The sequence below is a fragment of the Esox lucius genome, chromosome 6 (assembly GCF_011004845.1).
Source record: "Esox lucius isolate fEsoLuc1 chromosome 6, fEsoLuc1.pri, whole genome shotgun sequence".
Lineage (NCBI taxonomy): Eukaryota > Metazoa > Chordata > Actinopteri > Esociformes > Esocidae > Esox > Esox lucius.
This window is the reverse complement of record NC_047574.1, coordinates 25,804,868-25,817,473: the sequence shown is the minus strand read 5'-3', so window position 1 is coordinate 25,817,473 and position 12,606 is coordinate 25,804,868. Positions and strand designations below refer to the sequence as shown.

Genomic DNA, 12,606 nt, shown 5'->3' with positions numbered 1-12,606 from the left:
ATGAAAGTATTGAGATCAAGTAGCAATAGCGCTTTATTAATACCTGGGGGTAGCACTTCCTTTGGGTTGACCTTGTCCAATTAGAGCCACATTTTTAAACCGGTTTCCACACCCACCAGAATTGACAGAGGGTATGGAGGTGGACAAAAACTACCTGTTGTGGCAATTCGGGAAGCAGCCCCGTGTGCAGGTAGAAGATGGGGTGTCATGGCTGGCTGCGTCAGTATTATGGCCTTGACAGTGAACTTCCAGAGAGCAGTTTGCCTATTTAGCAGACAGTCAAACAGTGTTTCTCAACCCTGCTCCTGGGTGCCCCCCTGCCCTGCATGTTTTAGATCTCTCCCTACTGTCATACCTGATTCAAATGATCAGCTCATTATCAAGTCCTCCATGAGCAACATCAGTTATGTTAGGACAGGGAGAGATCTAAAACATGCAGGGCAGGGGGGCATCCAGGAGCAGGGTTGAACACTTATGTAATGATACACTCATTACGACCTGACATAGTCTTTATTTAATAACATGATTGCACTGACTCAAGCAATACAGTACCAATACCGAAGAAAGGCTAAAGAATACAAAACTGCTCAGTTACAGAACTATATCATGTGGTTTTTGTTTGAAGAAGTTCAAAGACCTTAAAGTGAAGCTTCTGAAAAACAAATCATGCCTTTACATTCGCCACTTTCCTTCAGAAGTCACACCAAGGCAGTCTGGGGTGGCTGCTACCCCATAATCGGTGTAAAGTGCGACAGTGTTGAACCGACCCACTCAGTATGATTTTCCTAATAAGGGACATTGTCAGGTTTCATAACGGTTTTGCCCAAGCTATATACTGAACATCTATAAATCAAATCCACATTTAAGAGTTTAGAAAATGTTCTATTAGACTCATACCACATTACAGCTTTAGTCAGGGCTTTTTGTATATACCATTTAGGAGAGGAATTCATTATGGTACAAAAATTATAATTGATTATGAACCAGCACTTACATTCCATACAGATGAAAATATCCCAGCTAACATCTCAAGTAATGACAGAAATGCTGTCTACCATTACAAGGCTTGGTCAGTAGCAAACAAAATGAGTAGATTATTCAGAGTGCAAAATGTATGGGCCTGGTTTCTCATAGGCATCTTAAGGCTCAATTAATTAGAAACCTGGCAGGAGCAATGCTAAAATCTCCCAGCGGTTTTTAAAACCATTACTAAAGCTGCACCTAAAAACACCACATATAGACGGCCTCAGACCAACTATAGAACAGTGTCTGTAGATGCTGTTCTGCCCACACATGTGACTTCAAAACAGGGGTGTCAAAAGTACAGCGCATGGGCTTTGTGGCCAACGAGGGTGTTATAATGTGGCCCGGTGGATGAATTATGGAAGAAAAAAAACACGTGGGGGGTGAACAAACTCAAACATTTTTTAAATAACTAAAATCGAACACTGTAGAAGTGAAATCACAATGGACCTACATTTATAATGTTTTTCTACTATTACACTCTCTAATTATCTAAACAAGAGGTTTACTATGAATAAGTAAAAGATTTTCAAAAGAAAAGAGTAATAATTACATTTTGATAGCAAGACATTTTGAGCGATTATTTTCTTTGCTGAATGTCAAATATGGCCCCTTGGGCAGAAAGTGTTGACACCCCTGTTCAAACATAATATCTCAGCTAAAAATGGAAGCAATATGTTATTTACAGTCACAGAGACTGATATCATAATGAAGATAACTAGAAAAACAAGATGCCACTGTCTTTGCGATGGCAGAGTTACACACAAATGATGACAGAATACACACAAATGGCAGAGTTAAAGAGCAGGAATAATAATAATAAGCATTTTTAACAAGCTTCCTTTGGCTGTTCTGATATTGTAAGTGTGATCTTTTTCTGCCTCTAACACCCATCTCTGTAAACCCAATATCAGAGGCCCACAGTAAAGATAACACAAGCACTGCTCCCCGGCTGACGTGGGAACACTGGCTCCTCATTAACTGGACGAAATGGAGGGCTCGTTAGGGGGTGGGATCTTCACATCGGAGGGCTCCACCCCCCAGATCTCCCGGGCGTACTCACTGATGGTTCGGTCGCTGGAGAACTTGCCGGAACCGGCGATGTTGCGGATCACCACCCGTGTCCACTCTTTAGGGTTCTAAATAGAAAAATCGTGGAAGATAACAATGACGAATGTAGGCCACAACCAACTTCATCCTTCCAGATTTGTCTAGTACAATGAGAAGTACAAATGCAAGTACATTACGCAGTAATTAAACACCAGAAGAGGAAAGGGTAATGGAAGCTTGTGTCAACACCAACCACAGCTCTCAATGAGACAAATCAAAGACACCAGCGCCAGGAAGTCGACAGATAGATGTGGGACGCTGACTGGCCTGAGCTATATTGCTTGACAGTTTGTGTTGGTGTGTTGAGAAACAAAACAGTGGACACCTGGTTGGACGCCACGTAAGGCCCAGATCTCATCAGAAGACAGAAGTTTATAGGCCCTGATCACATTTGTTACAATATTGCCTCGGAGTTGAATGTATTCCACACAACCCACCATGTATAGCTCGCTGACTTTGCCTTGGCAGGTCATGTAGGCCTCGTAATCGGCGAAAACTTTGAACCTGGGGAAGAAGAATGCCAAGTTAGGTTTTGGTTGGTTAGGTTTTGAAGAGCTTACAATGTACGGATGACTCTAACATGTTAAAAAAGCTGCAGTTATTCCGCCCACCTGTCGTGTTTCATGAGCATGTTGACCACATCCTTGAAGAGTTCGGGCTGCGCGGGACTGAAGAAACCTGTCTGGATCTGGTCGATCGCCTGCCTCAGCTCTGGTAAACGCTGGTAGTACTCTTGGGCATTGTACCTGGACACACACCATTTAAACATTGTGAGTTTATCCAAATGATGGCTTAAGACTGGGGTCAGCAAGTAACAGTGAAACATTTGAACATTAAAGAAAAGGTAAGCTAAATCTGTTGTTCTGCCCTGAAGGCAATTGCTGCTAGTTGCTTGCTGAATCATTATAGTTGCTGCCAGCTGCACCTATCCAATTTGGAATGTTTGGGTTAAAAACGGAAGCCAAATTTCAGTTGGACAACACTAAACATTCCAGGGTAAATATTGACTCTTTGACTGTTGAAAAGCACATACTGGTTTGTCAAAAATAAAATAAAAAATAATCCTCATGCTGACAGACCATTCCAGTCCAACCTCTCACCCAGTTTTATCCATGGCTTCCACGTCCTCCACCCTCATGCCAAAGATGAAGAGGTTCTCCTCCCCGGCCTCCTCGGCCATCTCTACGTTGGCTCCGTCCATGGTGCCGATGGTGAGTGCTCCATTCAGCATGAACTTCATGTTGCCGGTGCCCGAAGCCTCGGTTCCCGCTGTGGAGATCTGCTCTGATAGGTCAGCAGCAGGAATCACTGGAATAGACAGCAAGGAGGAGGGGCTTAAAAAAAAACAACAACTCCTCAATAACTCGTTAATATTATTAAAACATAGAAGCATTCATTTATATTATTGAACAATTTAAGCAAAGCTCTTGACAGAATGTTGCCAAATCTAAATAACCCCTCTACAGTTTACTTTTCTACAATAACACCAGACAGAACTTGACAGGGTTGGATCATAATGTTCGAACCCATGTAACAATAGCATGTCCTCTCCTTCGTGACCATCAATATAAAAGAACTGCATGTCATTACGTGGACCAAAAAAAGTAACCTTTCTCTGCCAGGGAGACTCTGTAGTTCTCAAGGTAGATGACCTTTAACCTATCCCCCACCACTGGGTCGTTGTTGACCACCAGGCCTACTGCTGTGATCAGTTTGATGATCATCTTAGCCATGTGGTATCCAGGTGCAGCCTGGGTAGATGACAGCGCCAACAATTGAATATTCATGAGGGGTGGGAAAAAAAATACAGATCTAAAGTCTGAATTTACTAACATCTTACATCATTTACCACACACAATCAATCAATCCAACAGATCCTCATGACATCTTCATATTCAGAATAGCATTTCTACATATGTTGATTGTCTCTCATATCTCAGATATCTAGTTACATACCTTTCCACCAATGATCACGGTCCTCGGAACAAAGTGCTTAGAGGGGTTCTTTTTAATCCCTGTAAAAAAAGTTAAATGTAGTTACTTCAGTGTACTAGAATTTCCATTTTCCAGTAATCTGTCCCACAGCTAGAGGGCAGTGCACATTCCTACTAGGACCTTTATTTTAGAGCCAAATTAGAGAGCAGCAAAAAATTACCATCCAATCCACAACGGGCTTTCAGTGCCACCACTATGGTCTAATGGAAATAGATTTTTGTTCAATGATTTACTCATCAGTTAAATTAAAGGCCAATGTTTAAATGGCACTTTTTAAGAGGATATAAATCATTAGGGATTTAAATCAGCAAGGGTTGCAGAAAGTGTTGGCTGTGCCACCAGTCTTTATTGTTTGAGATTACTGTTGGCACTGATGTCACACCACACTACCCAGTAGCCAGCTGGTTAGGAACACCCCCTGTTCCTGGAAATGGATCGTTCCTACAGACAATGAGTCACATCACATGGTTTGCCCTATAAAGGTATCTAAGAAACGGTCGTTTCAGTTAATCAAGTTCTTTACGGAAAGACTGGGTCCAACCCATCACTAGATGAGTGTTCCTAATATTTTGGCCAATGTGTATATTTGGAAGAGCTCTTACGGTTATAGAAGGTGATGACGTGAAGAAGGTTGAGCAGCTGTCTTTTGTACTCATGGATTCTCTTCACATGGATGTCAAATAGGGACTCGTAGTTGATCTTCACGTCATACTCCTTCTCCAGGTAAGTGGCAAACTTCTGCTTGTTCTCCTGTAAAACCACACAATAAGGGGTTTAAAAGTTGAATTTGGCCACGACATTAGACTGTTCTGAGAGAAAACCAAAATCAAGAGAGTGTCTGTGCGAAGAATGTGGATATGAAATAGAAGCTACCTGTTTCACATTGGCGATGTCACGAATGAAAGCCTCGTCATCAATGAAGTCCAGTAGATTCCTTAGCTGGTAGAGATCCGTCACGAAATCGTCTCCAATTTTCTAAAATGAAAACAGATCTAATCATTTCATGGAGTTGGGGTATGCGGACACTGGGTGTGCAGAGACACACCGGCCAGCTTCAACACAACAACAGTTCAGGTGTGCAGGAGAATGAACCCACAATAAACGAATCCCAAGCAGCCAAACAAAAGAGACACAGGTAGAAAAACATTTACCTCAGCAATGATGTCCGCCAGACCGGGGTTACACAGCAACAGCCAGCGGCGAGGAGTTATCCCATTGGTCTTGTTCTGGAACTTCCCGGGCTCCACCTCATAGAAGTCTTTAAAACTGAAGACGGGGGGGAAAGGCAAACAGGTAAATATACTCATCAGGCAAAAATAAACTGAAGTGTTTCCCAGACAGCGTCTGTCCTAAAAGACTTCGATACCCCGGGAATGTCAACATAGCTGTGACACTAATCAAATATTCAACCGGGGTGTGCATGTCAACAGACTCAAGAAAAACCAGCCTCTGTCGCCACCCATTTTGGTTTGACTGACATAACAACGGAATATGAATCCAGGGACACCCACTCACACAGTGTTCTTGACAATGTCTGAATGGATCTGCGCAACTCCATTGACAGCGTGGGATCCAACCACACACAAGTGGGCCATGTTGATCCTCTTGGGGTCCCCTTCCTCGATCAGGGACATCCTCCTGAGGCGGTCGGTGTCGCCTGGGAACATGGCAGCGATCCTCTGAGAGCACAGAGATTCGGCACACAAATTAACCTTCACAAATTCACAGATAAAAGGAGCCTATTCGCCAATAAGCAGGGGAAAAGACAGTACTAAAAAGGTGAGTTTCAGTGGAGCACACTGGAAAAAGAACCACAAACACACTCAATGCATTGTGGATAGGCTGGCTTGATCGCCAAGTATCGAAAGCATATACCAAGATGATAATATCTCCCATGACGGAGCAATGGAATAAGGCTGCAGACACGGACGGCCAACCTGGAGGTGGAGGTGGTTAATCTGGTAAATGATCTGCAGGTGGCGGGGCAGCAGCTTCTCAAACAGGTAGATGGGCCAGCGCTCCAGCGCCTCGGGGAGCACTGTGTGGTTGGTGTAGGCACAGGTCTGCCGTGTCACCTCCCACGCCTGGAATGAAGGGAGGAGAGGGGTAAAGCGGCCATCAACGGTGAGGAGTCCTCCTAGAAAACGTCCGACATCGTCTACGGTTTCCAGAGTGACAAGAGTTCACGCCGCGACACGGTACCAGGCCGAAGAGGTCCTAGCGTCTACACTTAGGACCCATAAAGATACAGTGTTAAAGTTAGGGGGAACCCGGGAAGAATGCGTTACCTTGTCCCAGTTCAACTTCTCCACATCCACGAGAATTCTCATGAGCTCCGGGATGGCCAGGGCAGGGTGAGTGTCGTTCAGCTGGATGGCCACCTACCAGCGGAGAAAGGAGACTGCTACTTAAAATACTTCAAATGGTTCTACTGACTAGAAATGTCATGTTAAACAGGTTTTCCTGCAGTGGTTTAAGGTGGGTCATTAAAACCCATTGGGTACATTGTATACAGTACTTTCGCCGGGAAGGTCTCGAACGAGGTCCGGACGGGGTCTCTGCAGCCAAACTTGGAGGACTTGAAGCGACGGATGATGTCCTGCAACGTTGCAGCCACCACAAAGTACTCCTGCTTCAGACGTAGCTCCTTGCCCTCAAAAAACTGAACACACACACACACACACACACACACACACTTCAGACTTCTAACATGGGAGCTACGATCACATCGTTGGCCCCCTGTAGTGGGTCCTTAGCATCAGACATTTTCTCACACTACCATGCCAGATTGTTGCAGTTATTTCTCCAAGGACTAGCTAATGAAAACATTGACTGAAGATGCTCAGTTAAGTTCCATGTCCATACTTGTTAAGAGAAGAGATCCAAACCAGAACTAAAAGTGAAACCGCCCCGTTCTCCGTATAGAGACGCATAGCGAGTCAATAGGCCAAATGTCCTCACCCTTCCTGAAATTTGACAAAATGCTGACAACCTGGGACATGGTGCCGTGTTAGAAGCACTGCAGCTAATGCTGCTCACGATGTGACGCGAACGTAAGGACAGACCATGACTGTTTGCAGTCCGTCCACCAGATGTTAGCTCCATCCATCCTCAATGAAAGCCACACAGACGTCTTGAGTAACACCATTCTGGGTGCAAGTTGAGCAACCTGGCTGTTTCCTCCCATGAGCAACCGGCGTGCTTCGTTTCACACGTCCCGGCGCAGCACTGAGGAACCCCACTGACGCCGCAACCCCCACATCCCTATTGACCTTATTAGGTGGTGGCTGAAGAGAACCCCCCCCCCTCCAAATAACACGTGTTCATGAGAGTGAATATCATTCTCCTAATGTTGTAGAGGCACTTTATGTCTCTCAGGGGATGTGCAGAATGGCTCCTCAGTGGTTGTATGGATACTCACGTTGTCATTGGGATAGAGGACTCGTGAGATGTTCTCGGCCAGGTTTCGATCCAGCACAGCTTCAATGTAGTCACCAACATTGACTGCACGAGAGAGAAGGGAACTTTTACAAAATTCTGCAGTTTCATATTAACAATCCCTTGAGTTCAGGTTAAGAGCTCTTCCTCACAGCTTTAGGGGAACTGCCTCGTTGCGGCTCATTGTGGAAGACAGTAAAAAAAATAACGGCATCCAGGAAGTAAACACCATTTTAAAAGTACTTCTATATTTTTAGCAATCTTAACACAATCTAGTGTGATTAGATGGTTGAAGACAGTTGACCCTGGCCTCAGTTCAAACTGTCCCCTAAGTGGAGAATAGAGGCCTGAAACGGCTAGTCTACACCCAGTAAAGTTGTATGTTGGTCCCTTGCTCTCACCCAGTGTCACTGACACAACCGAGGAAACTTAGTAACTTTGTTGTTCCTCATGTCTACACATGATTACATAAGGTTTGGTGGAGTTGATGTTTACTGTCTCTAAAACTAATTCGACATAAAGTGTGGAAGACAACTTAGAAGGAACCCCATCTGTTTGATGTCATGTCATTAGGCATTTATAATGTGATCCAGGCTTATTTAGTCTGAGCGTGTCCCAATAATTTTCTGCACAACACCAGAGAGAGTTCCTGGAAAGCATCCACATAGAAAGAGCCCTAACTTCCACATCTTAACAGGGGTTGTATCCATTGGTAACGTTGGTAGACTGCCTGCCTGCGCCCCCCACCCCACTACAGGGAACTTCATTGTGTTGGTACAGGGGAAACACTTTGTATTCCAAACCTCTCTACTTTTCTAAGTGAACCAATTCTCCCACTGGCAGTTTTTCACAAACACCCATTCATGTCGACCTGACTGGACTGTTCATATTAGTCTAATGTCATTGGCTCGCTGTCCACCTCCCATATAGCAGGAGAAATCAAGCAGCCTGAAAAATGAAAACACTAACTGGTTCAAGAGCAAGACCAAAACTGCTAATTCTAGCAAGCCAGGCTAATAAATATTATGTTGAAGAAAAGTATTTCAACCTGTATTTGCGTTAAATAGGTCATTAGAAACTAAAAACATTTCTTTCAATCCATTTGCTCAAAACTGCTCTCACTGTCCATGGGTGGCCAAAGGTTTGTGGAAGCTTGAGAGGAACAGGCAAGGTCAAGGTACACATACCACAACCCTCTAAATCCAAAGTGGAATTAGCTGTTTAAATGCAGTAAAAAATGCCAGTATAAATGATGATTTATGTATTCTTATCACAGGCAGAGCAAGGTGTCTTTGAGGCACCTGAAAGTTTCAGCTACAGTTGGATTAAGAAATCATTGAGGTGGTTAGCTCACTCGATTTAACTTCTACAACAGGCTATTCAGTCAGACAATAATCCACGATGAACACATGGATCATAAGGATTGGCCTAGAGACATACATTCCCGCAGGTTGAAGTCGTTGGGAGCCTTAGCAGACCACAGTCTCATCGTGTTGACTGTGTTGTTCTTGAATCCAGGCACAGGAGTGTCGTAAGGCATGGCCAGGACAACCTGAGAACAAAATCTAAAGCATTAGGACCAAACAAATGGTAAACAGAAAGGAAATGGCAACAATGACACGTGGAATGTCTGTGGACACATAACGGTGTGCGCGCACTTGCGTGTTAGAAAGTGCGTTTATGTGGGCGCGCAAGTGCACACCCACCTGTGTGTCCACCCACTTCACCCCCCCCGCGGTGGGTTCCACTCGGCCGTAGAAGTGGACTGGGAGCATGTACTCTGGACGGGCCTTTTCCCACGGGTTTCCATAACGCAGCCAATCATCAGCCTCCTCCACCTGAGGGGGAAAAAAGTCTGGTATTCAAATAAAAATATGTCCAAAATTAACCTCAAAACTGAAAAGACGGTCACATTACCTGCCAGCCGTCCCTGATCTTCTGATTAAAGATGCCAAACTCATAGCGGATGCCGTAACCATAGGCTGCAAGGCCCAGAGAGGCCATGGAGTCCAGAAAACAAGCTGGATTGGAGAAGAAGTCAGATTTTGTGGACTGCCTACATTTCTGTACATTGGGTAAGGTAATGGAGTTGACTCAGATCATGTCTGACCTGCAAGGCGCCCCAGGCCCCCATTCCCCAACCCGGCGTCCTCCTCGATCTCCTCCAGCTCCTCTATGTCCAAGCCCAGCTGGTCAGCAGAGAGAACTCATTAGAAAAGCACTGTACAGCCTCAGGGCTACATGGGCCACAGGCTGAGGAACGTCACCCTCCATCAAACTGTCGCCCTGAAATGATATTGTCTAGCACAGACGCCTTCATCCTGGCAATTCACAGGTTACAGCTGCTAGCAGTAAATACCTGAAACCTAACAGCAGGAGCATTTATAAAACATGCATTGGATGAGCGGTAATTTGACACTCCAGCCAGGACACAGCGAGCTTCAGGAACTGAACTGTAACACTGGGGATGAAAGCATTGTGCTTGGGAGAGACTAATTACCCTGCCATAAAAACCAAAAGACTCCAGCTAATAAAAGACTGTTGTGATTCCAGGCTTTGGTTAGATATATGGGAGTTCAAGGCCTAACAGGAAGCATGTGTGGAAACAATACTCAAGTCCACATGTATAGTTTTACCTGGTATATGGCTTCATCGCAGGCAGTCTGCAGGCCCAGGTTGATCATGGTGTTCTGAAGGGTCCGGCCCATGTAAAACTCCAACGACAGATAGTGGACCCTCTGAAGATGACGATACGGACAGGTTTCAGCAGTCGAACAAGTTTCACCCCAATACATAGCACAGGTGCAACGAATCGAAAACGCTTTGTGGCTATACTGATATGACCTCACCAGTGTTGTTACCTAGCTTGAGCGCATCGGAAGAGGGATCTGTACCAGGGACTTGATCAAAGGTGGATCCGCGTGAGGGATATCAAAAGGATATTAGCCACAGACTTTGGGTAAATCCCCAGCAGGGAACTGCTGAGGAGCCGCTGCTCAGCACTCAACTAATGCAACTCACACTAGGTGTCACTCATTCCCCAATCACCCACATCGAATTCCAAGTGATATCAGCTGCTGATTGGCACTGCTCCAAATCAGACCCAAAGATGTGCCAATTCACCATCTGTGAGAATATGATTTGCTATGATTACAGACTGCAAAACTTTAGTTCCCAAAACCACAAGGTTAACAAGACGAAACACTTTTCTGTGATTCATTAATTTCACCGACCTGACTCTATCATTAGTTAATTCATCCACTGGGAGGGAGGATGTTGCCATATGACTGAGCTGCTGGGATCTCAAGGTTTGGCTGGAGTCCAGCACTTTGTTCCCACCACAGCTGGTCTCTGACTGATTGAGCAAGCAATGAAGTGCACTCTGAATTCAGATAATTCCCTTCAAGTAATAAGCAAAACTGGGGAATCGAACAATGTTCAGCCTGTTGAGAAGTGAATGAGGGAAGTACATCCGGCCTGCTACTCCAATGTCTGTTATGCAATTCTTGGCATGTATACAGCCTATGAACGTCTTTGGGGGGAAACATATAAAGACTATGGCAATGAGAAAAATGTACATCACCTTAATGCATTTTGGATAAACATTCAACAACTCTAACTGGGAAATCATGAAACAAACCAATCTCAACACCAAGATAGTCTGAACAAATTCTGGGTATATAAGATTGTTCTGACAGGTCTCACACAGAAACCTCTATGAGAGAAAGTTTGATAAGCTTTTTTCATTTATTTTAAAAACAATTTAACAAAAAAACTAAACAATGGAAGTCATTTTAGGCCCTTAATAAACCTGCATGGAAGATATACACACAAAAAAACAGTACAGTTTTTTTGCTCTGTTGGAACATGAATCAAACACGTAGAGGTACATTCCTTTCAGTAGAACTGTTTAATGGTAATAACGAACACAGAACTAGACACATTCCTGGTGAGCAGGAAGGGGACCGTTTCCCAAGACAGCATCCAGGACAATCCTCTTTCACGTGTATGATTTTACTTTTCACAATTAGAGATGCGTGGGCACGAGCTGTGTAGTAAGTATAGTTGAAACAATGTTTACGTTTATGGTTCTGGTTAAAACAAGAAATAAAAAAGAAACATGACCCCAAATAATCACTGCACGTCCAGCTATATAATTTCAAAGTGGAACCACCACACAATCCGGCAACAAAAACAGGGAAACCTACAACTTCCTGTTTAATGAGAGATGTTATTTTCCTGTTACCTTTGGATCTTTCTCATAATAATATTGCTGAGTGCGGATCCATCTCCCAACCAGGTGGTCCCTGACGGTGTGAGCCAAAGCGAAGTAGTAGTCCCTTGGAGTGGCTACATTACGATCTTTGACAAGAGTAAAGTGAAGATGCCTGTTGAAGCTTTTCTTGATTTCTGCGACATCGCCCAGTCCTGCAATGCCGCGCACGCTAATCTGTTTTCTCTTTTCCTGATCACTGAGTGGGGTGCTCATAGCTTCCAATAAACTATATGCGTATATGCTCAAGATTGTAACGGACTATAAATTCTTAAAAAGATCCTTGAATAATCTCAGATCTGAAAGGTGGTAGGCTTGGTTTCTGGAAACAAGACACTTCCTCGAGACACACCCTCTGGAGAAATGGGAGGAGCGTGTGTGCACATCTCTCCTATTGGTCAAAAAAACGTACTGTTGCAAAAAAAAACTACTGACGTCAGACCAAAAGCAAATGCGGTCAATTTAGAAATGGTTAGAATGCGGTTATTAATCAACCGCGTTCATTCTCAGCTTTTTATCCAGACTTGCACCGTGATACTGATCAAATATTCAGGCGGGGCAACTATTTTATTTTACGCGTAACTGTATTAAACGACCCGTTAAATGGTTGTGGCGGCGAGGGGTGCCTTGACCTATGATTCTCAACTCGCACATATTACGTTACTATAGCTTGTCCCTCATCACAACACTGGGTTGGACGCACAAGGAATCTCAAGTTTTATGTATTGGCGGGGGGAAATTACAATGAGATGTCTCATTCTGTGCCA

At 44.2% G+C, this 12,606-nt stretch overlaps 1 protein-coding gene across 2 annotated transcripts; it reads right to left on the bottom strand.

Annotated features, from left to right (window-relative positions):
- Positions 1-9: 9 nt before the first annotated feature.
- pygb (phosphorylase, glycogen; brain) lies at positions 10-12,206 on the bottom strand. 2 transcript variants are annotated; one of them, XM_010896253.3, is made up of 20 exons: positions 11,813-12,206; positions 10,203-10,304; positions 9,677-9,755; positions 9,484-9,587; positions 9,273-9,404; positions 9,007-9,118; positions 7,550-7,632; positions 6,647-6,790; positions 6,417-6,509; positions 6,066-6,212; positions 5,644-5,807; positions 5,280-5,394; positions 5,002-5,103; positions 4,731-4,878; positions 4,090-4,148; positions 3,743-3,884; positions 3,234-3,441; positions 2,745-2,879; positions 2,571-2,637; positions 10-2,162 (listed from the first exon to the last, which is right to left on the bottom strand). In XM_010896253.3, the coding sequence occupies exons 1-20, from the start codon at positions 12,053-12,055 to the stop codon at positions 2,001-2,003; spliced, it is 2,541 nt and encodes an 846-aa protein (XP_010894555.1). In that variant the 5' UTR covers positions 12,056-12,206; the 3' UTR covers positions 10-2,000. The 2 variants fall into 2 exon arrangements, with proteins under 2 accessions (XP_010894555.1, XP_019902835.1); XM_020047276.3 differs by lacking the exon at positions 11,813-12,206 and adding an exon at positions 10,428-10,560.
- Positions 12,207-12,606: the final 400 nt, after the last annotated feature.

What these genes read in the sequence shown, in the direction of transcription:
- pygb (XM_010896253.3), bottom strand. Translation starts at nt 12,055, where the DNA reads ATGAGCACCCCACTCAGTGATCAGGAAAAGAGAAAACAGATTAGCGTG. An exon ending in AGAAGTTGAACTGGGACAAG is followed by an intron (nt 6,213 to 6,416) that starts GTAACGCATTCT and finishes CCTTCATTCCAG; the next exon opens with GCGTGGGAGGTGACACGGCA. An exon ending in TGGCGGACATCATTGCTGAG is followed by an intron (nt 5,104 to 5,279) that starts GTAAATGTTTTT and finishes TTTTCATTTTAG; the next exon opens with AAAATTGGAGACGATTTCGT.